The 14336-nt window shown below is 41.3% G+C and overlaps 1 protein-coding gene across 1 annotated transcript; it reads right to left on the bottom strand.

Annotated features, from left to right (window-relative positions):
- Positions 1-272: 272 nt before the first annotated feature.
- bace2 (beta-secretase 2) lies at positions 273-12915 on the bottom strand. The gene is made up of 9 exons (XM_026192640.1): positions 12275-12915; positions 8085-8173; positions 7737-7953; positions 5903-6034; positions 4647-4781; positions 4233-4334; positions 3580-3729; positions 3313-3481; positions 273-2024 (listed from the first exon to the last, which is right to left on the bottom strand). The coding sequence occupies exons 1-9, from the start codon at positions 12566-12568 to the stop codon at positions 1783-1785; spliced, it is 1530 nt and encodes a 509-aa protein (XP_026048425.1). The 5' UTR covers positions 12569-12915; the 3' UTR covers positions 273-1782.
- Between the last annotated feature and the right edge of the window lie 1421 nt (positions 12916-14336).

Raw genomic sequence — 14336 nt, 5'->3', positions numbered from 1 at the left:
ACCTTTTGTGTTAGCATAAAAATATTTGCTATTAGCAACTTACATGTAGATAATGTTCAAACACAACCAGATGAATTGTACTTCTGTTTACAGAGGTATCAACCCGACACGTATACAGAGAAAAACTTACATTGAATTATTGCCATTTCCTTTTTCATAATTTGTTACTTTTTGAAATTACTTTATCTATTATAAGCTACATTTAAGTACGTTTTATTTTGTTGTATTTCTCATCCAAAAAGAAATAAAAATGATTTAAAAACGATTATGTCTTTGATTTGTCACAAGTTGTTTTATTTACAACACAGTTTACAATTTTTGGCACAGAAAAAATACACTCATAAATAAGCGAGCAGTTTTAGATTCAAGTGTGCTTTCAGTGAAACAGTCTCACAAATTGACATTTTTTCAGACATGTTAGTGCAGCTTGGGTCAGATTACAGGAAGCTGAATGAGGCTGAACTGTGGCGCAGCATCTTCTGTGGACTGTGTTTGGACCTTATTTCACTGGTGCGAACAGACTGCAAAATGACATTCAATAAGTTGATTCTTTATCTCTTTTTTACTGCTAACAGGAATGTCTGCTTTGCTAGAACGTTAACTGAAGCTCACAAGTAACAAAGGAAATCAATGCTGAAGTGTTTCTGTATATGATTTGTATAAAATGTGCAGTATAAACACCCTTTGAATTCTAGTCTCAGAAAGCAAAGATCTGGAATAATTATAATTACAATAATAATAATAATAATAATAATAATAATAATAATAATGATGATACAATCACATTCAAAGAGACTTAAATATAAAGCTGAGGGTATACAGAATGGGTATAGCTACATTAAAATAATAAACTACATTACAGAAGGAGAAATATTGATCTTTCGTTTTATATAACACTTTGATCGACTTTGGAAGTGCAATTCAGCAGAGAAAGTCCCAAACTGCTGATACTGTTCTAGCAGAGAGCCGAGACCACAAAGGCACTACAGGCGCTGTAAACACAAGTCTAACTTTTCATATTCTTCCTATTACCAGTGAGCAGCTTTACTTTAATTAGTTTATTTTTTATGTAATATCTCTGGGTAATCATTTGACTCCACAGACGAGTGGAAAACTTCAAAATAGATCCAAGAAATAGATCCCGTTGTTGGCATTAGATTGAACCCCCCCAAAAAACCAAAAACAAAGGCACTTTTGGTTTATAAGGCTTAGAAACCTAGAAAACACCTTTTGCATGGAGATGATATCAGTGTTATTATCCTTCCTTCTGGATGTGCTGTGATTGTCTGCACTGCTGAGCTGTTCTTTGATTTCTGCTGTGATGGTTAGTGTGTGTATACTTATTAACTGCTTTAAAAATTTTAATTTTAATCTTCTAGTGTTATTGAAGTTCTAGATTTCTCAGAATACCTTTAGCAGTTTTAATTAGAACAAGCCCAGTTATGATTTGAGTGCCTCCACCAGCCTCTGTAGGTGGATTAAGGCAACATAAGCATAACATTAGCAAACTATCATCGTCAAAGAGAGGCCATGACCACAAAAAAACCAACAAGAAAATACAAATTCACCACCAACAGCTGTTTTTTTAAAGAATTGTTCTGGGGATTTTTCCCCTTCAGAGGCAGTTGATCTGTCTGTGCGACTGCCTCTGTGGGCCAAGCTGATGAGTCCAGTCTAAAAATCCTAAGTCAAGTGTCATTGGTCGGTGCAGCCTCTCGTGGAGGCGCTCTGCTCACTGTCCGACTGTCCCTTCCCCGGGTTTGCTCTACTTTGCCCTCTCAGTCATTTGATGCGGTGTCGTACCAGCGAGGACTCGTCCGTGATCTCACCGTTCCGGTTTCCGCATCTGCAGGGCAGGATGAGCATGAGCAGCAGGATGAGGAGGGCCAACGCGCAGACTGCCATCAGGGCGTAAGATATCATCCACACAAGAGGCTCCTTCAGTGGGCCGCCAGAGCAGTCGGCCGCCACGTCCGCTGCAGAGAAGGGTCCCTCGATCTCTGACAGAGCCACCCCATCGCTCACTGCAGTGACGTATGAGAGAGGTCTTATAACATGATCTCATAAAACTAAAAAAGCAGCATTAAGTTAGCATCACTCATACGCCCTCATTCAATACAAATTTAACAAGTGCCAAATAAAAAGAGTTAACCTGTGACTGTGAGCTAATGTTTGAGAAAAGCTGGAAAGACAGGTAAAGAGAACTTTTGCTGGACTGAGAGCTAGCTGAGGCTATCTTGACAATGAGCAAATGAACGTTTTAAACATTTAAACATTTAACTGAACAACTGTTGCTTTTAAAAGTGTGCAAAATCTATTTTTCATTCCTGTTTTTCCTCGTTTAAGGAACATTTAGAAATTGCTAAATATGGTCTCTTTGGCCGACCGGTCATGGCCGATGGCTGCCCTCCTGGTTCTGCTTGATGTTTACTTCCTGTTAAAGGGGAGTTTTTACTTGCCACTGTCACCAAGAGCTTGCTCAAATGGGGTCATCTGATTGCTGAGATTTTCGGTGTATTATTGTAGTCTTTACCTTACAATATAAAACGTTTTGAGGGTTCCTGTTGTTGTGATTTAGCCCATAAAAATAAAATTAAATTGAATTTGGTGGAACTGGAAGAAATTATTCATGCACAATTATTGCCTTGTTTACCTGCTTAGATAAATTATCTCTTTCATGCCTCCAAATGACACAGACCATTAACACATTGCAGCAAGTGAGCTCACGTCACTCCTATTTTATAATCTTTACATTGGCTTCAGGATGTCTTGAAATTCTTGTTCTCACATACAGAGCATTAAACAGCCAGGCTCCAGACTTTATCCCAGCTTTTTAATCAAGCACACTGCTGCTCGTAGTCTTCGATGACGGGCTCAGGCATAATTTTTTTTAAACAATGGCATTTAACTTTCTTATTTATTTTACCTGCCCTGCTTAGACATTAAATGCTGTCACAAGCCTCCAACCTTAAGCCTACAAAAGTGTTTGCTCAGTACACAACAAAAATGAACTTTGTACTTTAGTATTAGGGAGGGAGGCTTGGCCAAAGTTCATTTTTCCACAGAACTATGAGGAAGTGCCACTGAAGGCTTAACCGTTGACGTTTAGATCTCAGTGAACAGGACACTGTGTTGAGCTCTTGGTCAGGGAGCCTGAAAGTGGCTGACTTTAGGACTTTGCCTGTCAGTAAGTTATCATTAGCTGATGTCTGGTTTACTCTGTACTTTAGGATTTCTGCTGTAGTTTCTCATAAAAAGCGAAATATTTACAGACATGTAACTGCAGTAAGTGGCACCAGTATGAACCCTGACCTGCACAGCTGCTGAGTGCGAAGCCCAGTCTCCGCTGAGTGCGATCAAACACTACATAGAAGCCTTCCATAACAGTGGCGCCGATCACCATGCCATTTGTTGACGACGACACCCCGAAACGGAAGCAGTCCAGCGTGCCGTCAACGTCCGTGATTGGCTGGATGTAAAGCTGTGAGATGACAAGAAATGAGGATGAGATGAGTTTGTCTTTGTTTGATGGAAGCTCTAGAGAAGGAATGATTATATGATTATATATGTGCCTGGCACCTGAGGCAGAATGGTGACGCGGAACGACTCGCTGGTGTTCGTGGCCCTCAGGTAGATGGACAGCTTAGGGAAAAACCTCCAGGGGTTCTCTCCCTTCATCAAACATGCTAACTTGGTGCCTTCCCAGAACCCTGAAGAAAACTCCTCGATCTGAATTAAAAACAAAAACAAAAAAAAAACACAGGAGGAAAGAGAAAAAGAAAATAAGACAGTCACAGTAAGAAATTGACAGAGACAGAAAAGAGACAGTGCGAAGGATAAAAAGGATAAAGACAGAAAAAGAAGGTCAACATAGCACCAAAACAAGTTTTGATGTTCTGCTTTCATTTTCCTACTTTGTATTCATCTGCAAGGATGTGGCTGCTTTAATTGAAAATGTTGCCTCCAAGTTCAAATTAACCTTGGGAACTGTTTGTGTGCAGTTCCAAAAAGGTGAGAAATGTGCAAAGCCTAATGGTAAATAAACAAAGGCATGGAGCGCGCGCGCGCGCGCACACACACACATATATATTTTTATAACAGGAAAAAAAAACCCTCGATCCCTCCACTTAAAGCTACTACGTCCTTGAACAGTGAGTGTGTGCTATTCTCCCCTGCATATCTTTGCTCTGACAACATGTTTCATCATTGTCTGTGGAGCGGAGGCAGCATACCAGAGAGCTGCGTATGATGGCTTCTACCAATGCATTGAAGACGTTGACAGGAAGTCGCAGCAGAGTCGTCCCACTGTCGACTATAGCTTTATCCATGTTATACTGAAAGAAAGAGAGAAAGAGTGACGTGCGGTAGGGTTTGTTCTCGCTGCAACGGACTCCTATGGAAGACCTTGAGCAAACAAAAGAATATAAAATGAGGAAGTTCTTTCACAAGCAGACAAACTGGATTACACTGCTCTGCAGCACTCCTACTCAGCTTCTCTTACATTTCAGTGTTTTAACCTTGACACAGCAAGTTAATCAAGTGCTGTGAGTCAACTTCCAAGTCAAAGTTACAGTTCACTTTGAAATAGTGCAGTGTGGAGTTAGGATCAGACAGTGAGAGAAGCGATTCAGACCGTGAAGTTTTACCTCTCTGCAGTCCAGATTCAGATTCTGGTCTCCCACCTCCAGCTTCAACACCTCCACCTGGTAGTACCACTCTTCTATTATAGGGGTGTACCACACTGAGCCTCGATACAGACTTGGTTCAGCCCCACCCATTATCTAAGAGAAGAAGATAACCAGAATTACTGCCTTTTATTTTTTTTGCCTCAGTAAATCAGCTAAGTTGCAGTTTACATATCTGTTTAGCTTCACCACTTCAGTATCTAACTAAACTTAAAATTAGAGCCTGATAGGAATAGGATTCTTAAGACAGATAAATACCGATACTTAGTGATCTAATTCTGACATATCGGCCAATTGTTTCTTTTTCCAAACACTCAAAACACAAACAACAGATTTCCATAACATTTGTTATGTGTACTTATTTGTGCATTATGATAGTTATTATGTACTCATTCACGCTCTGCTCGGCTTTTGTTTGTGGCATTCCAAACATGTTGCTAACAGAGGGAGTGGCAGAGAGCCATGTGGTGGAAAAACTATGGTGTTTCCACCGTCTCCCTTTTTACCTTTTTTAAATCAGCTGTTACAAATATCGATACAGTTAGATCTACTTAATATCCTAATCAATATTAGTCAGAAGTGCTTCACAGAACGTTGTGATATCCCTGTGACCTTTGACCTCTTTGATATATAATGTTGTTGCTTCATCGTTGTATCTGACTTGTGTGAGAATCTCTCATTTTTAGCATATGACTTGTGGCCTAAAACATTCTTAGTGGATGTTCGGGCAGAAACTTTCACCACTGTGAAGGAATAAAACCACACAATCATCACCAGGTCAAGTGTGCCACATTAAATATCCAACAAGAATACACTCTAGCAAATGTTTATCCCCGTGCCCACACTCTGACAGACCACAGTCAATAAACACACATACACGCACAAGCACCCTGCCATCTTATCCATCTGTCTGCACCAGCGGGTCACATGATGGAGATGCGGTGAGCGAGGCACCAAGGTCGAAAGTATTACGGCGACAGACTTGCTCTCAGCAGGATGCTATCTTAGCTTAATTAGCTCCAGTCAAAGTAGAAAGGCCTTCCAATGTGGAAACACAGTGACATGAAGGACATCAGCTATGACGTTTATAAAAAGGTGCTGGTCACACACACAAGCTATCAAAATCTCAGACAGAGATCCAAAATATAAAGACTGTTTAAAACCAATGTTTTTATCTAATCAAACTCCTCCTTGGGGTGTTACTTCTGACTACTCACAAGACTGCCGCCCGTAGTGTCTGTTTCGCTGCCGGCTGACAGTCCAGCACCACACATCTGGAGGGAAAAGACGTCAGGAATTCCCAGCTGTCTCACCACGGAGTTGAAGAAGGGCTCCACGGACGAGTCAGGCTGGTGGAGACACACGAGACTGTGTTAAATAATGTTGATCGAGTGAAACCTTTACACTTGCGTTTCATACCTTTAGCTTGTGTAACTACATAGATTGTAAAAGCTTCACACACAACATCGTAGAAAATCAATCACCTCAAACATCAGCTCTATTGAATGGAAATGCTGAAATGTGTTTTTATGTGACAGCGGTGTATCATCAGTTTGGACTGTGATATGTTCACTCCTGTTTTCCTCCACAGTGTCACCATGTCATGCATGACAAACAGCCTGGAAGAAAGTTCAACCTCAGCACTCAGGAGTCGCCAATAGCACAAAGTGGTCAGTGTAAGCGTATCGGCTCCACAATCACTGACATTTGATCCCAAAGGTTGTTGCAGTCAGCGCAGAATGAAGGTAGGTATTGTGCAGTTTGCGCTGACGTCTTTAACGCTCCATTAAGACGAGATTAATCTGTTAAAAAAAGCTGACACTGGGTAAAGCACCTTGATTTAGCTCTTCTTTTGAAAAAAGAAAACTGATTAATTCACATCTATGGTATAAGGGGAGATGGAAGTAAGAGATGACAAAATACAGCAACAACATAACCTCACCCCATCATTTTATAAGAAAAACACACACTCCTGTAATTATATCACAAACAAGTTTTCTTCTTTCATGTGAAAAGTGGATGATGACATTCAGATAAGATTAGACCGCAAAGTTATTCAGTGGTTTAACAGAAATGGAGGCGAGCAGGAAGCCATGCAATGCTGTCACATTCCCTTTGTGAAACCTGCATGTTCACATTTTCTCAGGTTTTGCTTCCTCCTTCTGCTCTCATCCTTAGGTTTGTGTTTAATTCCACATACATGGAAAACAGCACTTTAATTAGCCAAATCATTTTGCAACAATTCATACAGAAACAGAATTCAACCAGAGTATGGTGTTTGTGCTCCAAAAATGACATTCTGCAAATATGACACACCAAGAAATTGACGAGTAAGGAGCAAATATCCCACGGAGAACACAGGTGGATGCTGGGGCTGTTCCAGGGGTTAAAACAGCAGTGACTCAGGGCAGCAGTCAGAGGATTTGCAGCTTAAGTAGACTGCTAAATTGGAAGGGTGTTTGATATGTGATGTGAGGAGTGGGAGGCATGTAAGTGAGAATGACGTTGCTTGTCCGGACAAGCTCTGAGGATTCACTCAATATAATTAGTTTATGTTATTTTAGTAATCAATGCTTTTATAGTCACTTCGGTGGTGCTTTTGGTAGCACTGTTGCCTCACAGCAAGAAGGTCCTGGGTTCAAATCCACCAGCTGGTACTTTGTTTTGTTTTCCCCACTGTCCAAAGATATACATGTTAGGTTAGCTGGCGATTTTTATATGGCTGTAGACCTGAATGTGTCTCTCTGTTAATCCTGTGATAGACTGGCAATCTGTCTAGTATACCACGCCTTTCACCCTATGACAGTGGCTCCAGGCCCCCACAACCCTGAATTGGACAAGTGTAAGAAAACGGTTGAACAGAACACAAATGAAATAAATCAAATCCCCATTTTTTTCACAATTCACATATGAGTGCGCCAAAACGTCTGTGTCGTCTTTGTTTTCATTAGAGTGTAAAACAGCTTCTTACTAGTTAATGTCACACTGGGCAGAAATCAATGACTTTGCTTAATAACTTTACGCAAACTTGTAAATGAGTATCTCCCGTACCCGTGCCAGCACAGGATAGGCCAATCCCAGGATGCCTTGCCAGTTGATCCCAGGGAGGAAGAAGCCATCAGAAGACAGGATGGCGGCGATGTTGATGTTGATGGTCCCGTTTGGGCCTCTGGGAATAGAGACGCTGTCTATTCCCAGCTCACCTTCCCAGTTGCCTTGGGTGTACCTTACAGCTACAGTGCGACCGGTTGAACGGTAGGTACTGGAACTAAAAGCAGGAGAAAAGAAGACAGAATATGTAAACAGTTACAAAGCTATATATAACAAAAACTGAATGTATTTACTATGTTATACTACAGTTATTACAAAATGCAAGCAGGCAGTATTCCAGCCACTCACAGTGCAGTGTTGAAGTAATGAGTAATAAATTGGTGTGGAGCTGCAGCCACGGCAAAGTTACTGCTACCCGTATCCACCAGGATGTTCAGCTGGAAAACAGAAGGCACAGTTTGTTTTAACAATCACTCCAGCTATCTGTTACCCCCCCCCCCCCCACTTACATGGCCCCAGAATCACATGGTAAAAAAGAAAAAAAGAAAAAAAAGAAAAGAATGACAGCTAAGCACAGTGGGATGCATTCACAAGCCTTTAAGCTTTAAAAAGACATTAAAGTTTGTTTGCAGATATGATTAGAGGAGAAGGGAGAAAGATAGATGTGAGAAATTTCCCCACAGCATGAAAACACAAAAGGTAAATTACACGACAGTTCTCAAGGAAACAATGAGAGGGAAATGGGCCATAAAAATAGCCGAACATAAAGAAGGTTATATCTCTTTTAGGGGCGTTTCGTGCCCATCTGAAAGATTCATATAGAACCGTAAATGGACATTTTCTCTGGAGGAAGAAAACGCAGCTTGGTTGCAGCTAAAATTAATTACACATTTTTAATAACGTCTGTAAACATTATTTTAGCAGCACACACGAGAGGAAATGATACACATGAAGTTGCAACGGCACTACTTTTGGTTTAGTTCTAGTGTTGGACAAACTGGTGTGAAAGGTCTTCGTCATTAACAATGCACCTCGGACGCAAGTGTTCACTGAATGTGTGATCTGAGAGTCAAACACGACAGCCTCAAGCTGCTTTCATGACTGTATGACCTAACCAGTTGTTTGGTATGTGTCATGTGAACAGTGGGGACGAGTTAACAGCACTTGAGATCAAGTTGTCTTCCAGGCATCGAGTCAATGAACAGGAACAAATAAACAGCAGACTTCTGTCACCTTCATGTTTCAGCTGTGGCCATGTTAACACTCGCTGGCAAGCATTCGCCACCGAGGCGGGGGTCATAAACCTAATGCCCCGACGCCACCTGATGAATCAGCAACAAAGACTCGTGGCAATCTATGAAAACTGAGCAGCTCATTAGACATGTTCAAATGTAAACAGCGGTTTCAACAACTGATCGACTGTCGCCTCGTTGCGTTTGCCTTTACATTAAGGCGCACCACAACAGCGGGCAATAGTTTACTTAAATTACATTTCAGATAAACGCTTGTTGACCATTGTTGACCATTACGCTACACTGTTTGCTTATGAGCGCAAACTTTCTTACTCATTTCCTTGTAGCCGACATCCCACCGGCATGCTCAGGTTCATTTGGCCTTTATGAAAGCAGGTCTGTAATTATCAACCACATGTTATCGACTGGTTCACTCAGCCATGGGAAACCCCTGTTGAGCCAGGCTTATCAGTTCCTCCTCATTGCGCTGGCTCCTGTCCCACCACTGTCACTGTGCCATCCAAAACTCCTCTGCCACCTTAGCAGATGGCAGCAGGCCACTCACACAAGGCCTGAACCAGTCAAACAGGCCTGACTGGAAAATTCTGATATCCTGTGGTGAAGGAGAATAGCGAGAAGGGAAAGCAAGGGCAGCTCCTTATCCCCACACCACCTATCTTTTTACTAGTCACACTATCCTCCCTTTGTCAAGCTTCAGAGCTTCAGGCAAGTCTCTTCCCCTGCTGAGGCAGTCTGCAGTTGAGCGTTCGCTGTCTAATTGGCGGTAGCTCCATGGAGGCAGCGTGCATCTGCTACCTGTTTGTACCAATTAGCAGATGTGAGGCTCTCCAGCCAACACTCAACCTGTGTGTGCCACATGCTAACAGACGCCGCAATTAGTGGCTGATTTGAATAGTGCCTCATTGAACACCGCGGCCCTGTAATCACATCATCATCTAGTTAGAATAATATTGAGAGTATAACTCAATAGTATCGAGTTACACGACATTTTGCCACCGCATAAACAATCTGAACCAAAGCAGATGGCTCTCTGCTGGCAAGGTTTCACTAAAAGACTAGAAGATCAAGAGGTGAAGCTTCCTCTATCTTTACTGTGCATCATAAACCAATTAAAGAAGTCTGAGCCTACAATTATGTTCACACATCCGTAATATTAACATCCTGGAAATTGTGCAAGAACGACTTTAAACGCGAACAAATAATAAAAATGGCTGTTTAGCAGGTATCTGTATCAAGTTCAGCTTTCAGGTGGTTTTAATGCTTGATGCAGCAATATGGATCCACTCTGCTAAACAAGCGAGCTAGCCTTAAAAAAAACACTCCATAATCTCCATAATCTCACCCAAATGTGAACAATTCAACAAAAAACAAAGAAACAAAAAACTAAATGGCAATAGCCAAACCCCTAAACGTGTCATTAACTTTTTGTGAATGTTCTCTGCACAGAAAGTTTCCTGACAAAGTAGGAAACACACAGCTGTAATAAAAAAACACCATAAAGACTGCGCCCTTTCTGATTTAATGTTTTGTAAAGGTGAGCCACCACTGACACATACATACTCCTCCCAATAGAGAAACATGTTTAAAATACCAATATGCTGAATATAACTGAATAGTAATCTTAGTTCCAGTGCTAATGCATTGATGACATTTGCTTAACTGACTGACTTTTATGATTGATAATCTGTTGTTATACATTTACCTGTTGAATAATGATAAGTAATAAGGGTAAAGGGGAATTTTCTTCTTTGGGGAACACTATAAAGTGTTCTTTTCTAGTAGGACAAAAGTCATTAAGCATACAACGCTGTGACTTGATAATAAGGAAGTGTGGGAAGTGTACTCTGGCAAGTGCTGCAATGTTATCCTCAGCGACATGGCAGGTAGCGCAGATAAGCCTCTGTGAGCCTGAGAAACTGAGATGTGCTGCCCAAGAGTCTTAAAAGCTCTGATCTGTTTAACTCGAGATGCCCCGGGGCAACAGGTCAACTTACTAATGAGATAATTCACCTTTGCTTTAAGCTCCAATTCAAAGACAACTACTTTACAACACAAAGGCAAATCGCTGCCACCCTTAAAGCCTCATGTATTTTTAATAGTGACAGGAGCTCCAGCTCACCCAGATTTAGTCCTCCTCAATTATTAATATGATCTTGTTAGGCGCTTTACATAACAAGCAGTATAAAAATGACGTTCTAATAAATTACACGTACGCATTTCCAAGTTCTGCAACCAAAAGAATAGCAGCCAACGAATATCCCTGCTGTAGAGCAAGTGCTATTTTGTACAACTCTCGGGGTGCTCTCTGCTGCCTGGGATCCTGGTAATCCCTGTCAGCTGCCTGCTAAGAAACACTGGTCCTCGCAGGCAGCATCATGTGAGTGCATGTGAGCCAGAGAAAGAGTGTTGGTGTTGGTGGTGGGGGTTTAGTCTACAGACCCCTAGGCTATAATAAGGCTGAAGCACCCTCACAGCTATATTATCCTTCCTCCGTGGTCCCAGGCGAGCCTAAATGTAAGAATGTACTAGACATACTTATCTTCCCATGACCCTCTGCTGCAGGGGTAAATTTAAACCTTATATTTTGAAGTATAGACTTAATAGCTTGAAAAAAAAATATGGCTGTTAAACGAGTCAGTGATTGAACATTGGTGGTGGCTTACGACACCAGCTATCATCCACCTACGATGAAGGCTTCATCTCCACTCACACCTTGCATCAGGTGACCTCAACAGGTCACAAGATGTGGTGGGGTGAAGTCTCACAGTAGTTTCACCCTTCCCACCTTGACTCATGTGACGACTCGCATGACCAAGTGGATCAGGGACCCTGAGGACCACTTCCACTGGGGATTAGATACCTGACTTCTTTCTTTCTTTTCTTTTTTTTTAAGAAATGAAGGAGCCTCTTGGGTAATAGAGATCTAGTCTGTTGCCTTATTTTTTCAAACGTTCAAGATGACCTACACAGACATTTAAAAGCATATTTAAATACACAGTGCTGTATAGATGGGTATCCATGGCCCTGAGTCAAAACAAACACACCCAGCCCACCTTCTGACCACTGGATCACATGGTGGATGGACCAGCCCCTATTCACACATACACAGTAAACACACTACAAATGCATCCAGGAAAAAACAAATAAACACAAAAACACACAACACAGCGCAAATACAGTGATTAAAATGGAAAGCTGACACAAGTGGTGCGTTTAAGTCTAAATGAGAAACGTAAAAAATATTTCAGAGAGTTAAAACAGACAGCAGCTCAGGAGCTACATTACCTTTTGACCAGGAGTACCGATTGACATTTCTATGTAGTAGCCTCTCCCAGAGTCTCCTTGCAAATTATTCACCATGTCCAGAAAGTTCACGGTACCGGTGGGATCAGAGGCCAGAGAGAGACCGCTTCCATCAGACTTTAACGCTACTCTCCGAAGAGACGTCAAATTCACATCCGATGAGACGTTGTACTTCCCTGGGTATATTTTCAGCGGTATGGAAAAGTAACAATAGGACACTCCGAAGTACAAACTCAAAGCAAATGCCACAAACGAAACGAAAGTTGAGTATGCCATGTTAGTTTTTTGTTGTTTTGTTTTTTTATCACGCCAGTAACAACAGAGAAAGTCTCAGAAAAAGACTCCTGTTCCGTGCTCAAACTTTTCTCCTCAAGTTTTCACACTGGCCCGTACTGCGGTCGCCATCATGGAAACGATCCCGCTTCACCGTCAAAAAGACACCGTACATGGTGACATGCTTCCGCGGTGTGAGTGACACTGAACTGTCCGCTGTCGATCGATTTCCAGCGAGAAATTTCACCTCCATCTACTCTTACGAGGGCGCCAAGCTAGCCCAAACAGAAGACTCAACTTCCGGCAGTTGCTTTCAAGTTAAAGCACACGTAACTGTTGTAACGGCCACACAAAACAGGCGTTTAACACGCTAGGTAAAGTTAGATAAATTATGAATGGGATTTATGCAATTTTTGCATTTCTAAAAGCTACTTTCAGTCGCTCCCTGGTGTAAAATACAAATCTTGGTTTGCCAGATTTGTATTTTACACCAGATAAGACAACTCCAAAAGGTTTTCTGTCTCTCTTAATTCATAGCGACTCTAATAGGGGTTTATTATTAGACAGATGTAAAGACATTTGTGTCTCATCTAATTCAAAGCCAGTCGAATAGTGGTTTATTTTGAAGGCGCAGTTGCCGAGCTGTAGGTTTTTACCACATCCTTTACTCCTGGTATCAGGCTGAGTGATGTGATTCCACGATGCATGACTTCCTTCCACAACTTGGACTGCTGTAAACCGGACTGATAGCACTGGGGGGCATGTGCCCATTTTTAAAAGACTGTAATTAGATTTCCCCACACTACTCCAAAGATTTTGCTTCACTTATGTGATCAGAACAAATTGTTTTTTCTGTCATCTACCCGAAACCTTTTGTTGTCTTTTTGTGGTAATCTATCTATCTATCTATCTATCTATCTATCTATCTATCTATCTATCTATCTATCTATCTATCTATCTATCTATCTATCTATCTATCTATCTATCTATCTATCTATCTATCTATCTATCTATCTATCTACTTTTAAAATGTTATTGTGGTGTCTTTTTTCCCATTTTAAACACCCTTTAAATCCTGTTATTGGGATTGCTGTGCAGCTCCACATTTATGTAGTGACTAGTATTAGTTAACACAGCCTCAGTTCTGATTCCTCCCCTAACCAACTTCCTCATCATGGCCAGAGTATAAAACACCTGTGCCCTGTATCTTGGCTCCTGGTGTCCAGTTATGTAATTAAATGTGTCTTAACAAAGGTTAACTTTACATATTAGTTCAACGTAGTGTATGTGGGTTAGCTTCTTGTTATGTGTTTGTCCCTGTCACCTGGGGCCTGTACTACGACCTGGTTCACTTACCCTAATGTTACACCAATGTGGTTATCACCTGGATGAGAAACTGTAAGCTTTCCCAAGCATGAATACGAGCCATTCAGCCGTGTAATACAGCAGTGTAATACAGTATTTAAGCTTTCCTTTGGTAATCAACATTGTATGAATGTGTTTAACTGGAACAGTGCTCTAAGTATTAGTCCATTTAAACCCAACTATTTGCTAAAGCATAGTACTCGCCTTAGTCTGGTGAGAAAGACTAAGGCCTAAGAAGAATTACAGGTTTATGTTCTTTTAAATTGTGTTTTTTTTTCTCATGGCATGCAAGCTACATAGTTTCAGCTGCAACATCAGCTGTGTTAAACTGTTTAGTGGTGAGTAAGGAGGTGGCTTATAAGGATATTGCTTTCAAAGGAGGAGAAAAATGCAAGAAATAAAAATC

Source organism: Astatotilapia calliptera, chromosome 14 (assembly GCF_900246225.1).
Source record: "Astatotilapia calliptera chromosome 14, fAstCal1.2, whole genome shotgun sequence".
NCBI lineage: Eukaryota > Metazoa > Chordata > Actinopteri > Cichliformes > Cichlidae > Astatotilapia > Astatotilapia calliptera.
The sequence above is the reverse complement of the archived record's forward strand: the minus strand, read 5'-3'. Positions and strand labels throughout refer to the sequence as shown.

Excerpts from the sequence above, each read along its gene's own strand:
- bace2 (XM_026192640.1), bottom strand. The coding sequence starts at position 12,568 with ATGGCATACTCAACTTTCGTTTCGTTTGTGGCATTTGCTTTGAGTTTG. Across the intron at positions 7,954-8,084 it reads CATTACTTCAACACTGCACT|TTCCAGTACCTACCGTTCAA; the intron begins GTGAGTGGCTGG and ends TCCTGCTTTTAG. Across the intron at positions 6,035-7,736 it reads CCTATCCTGTGCTGGCACGG|CCTGACTCGTCCGTGGAGCC; the intron begins GTACGGGAGATA and ends TGTCTCCACCAG.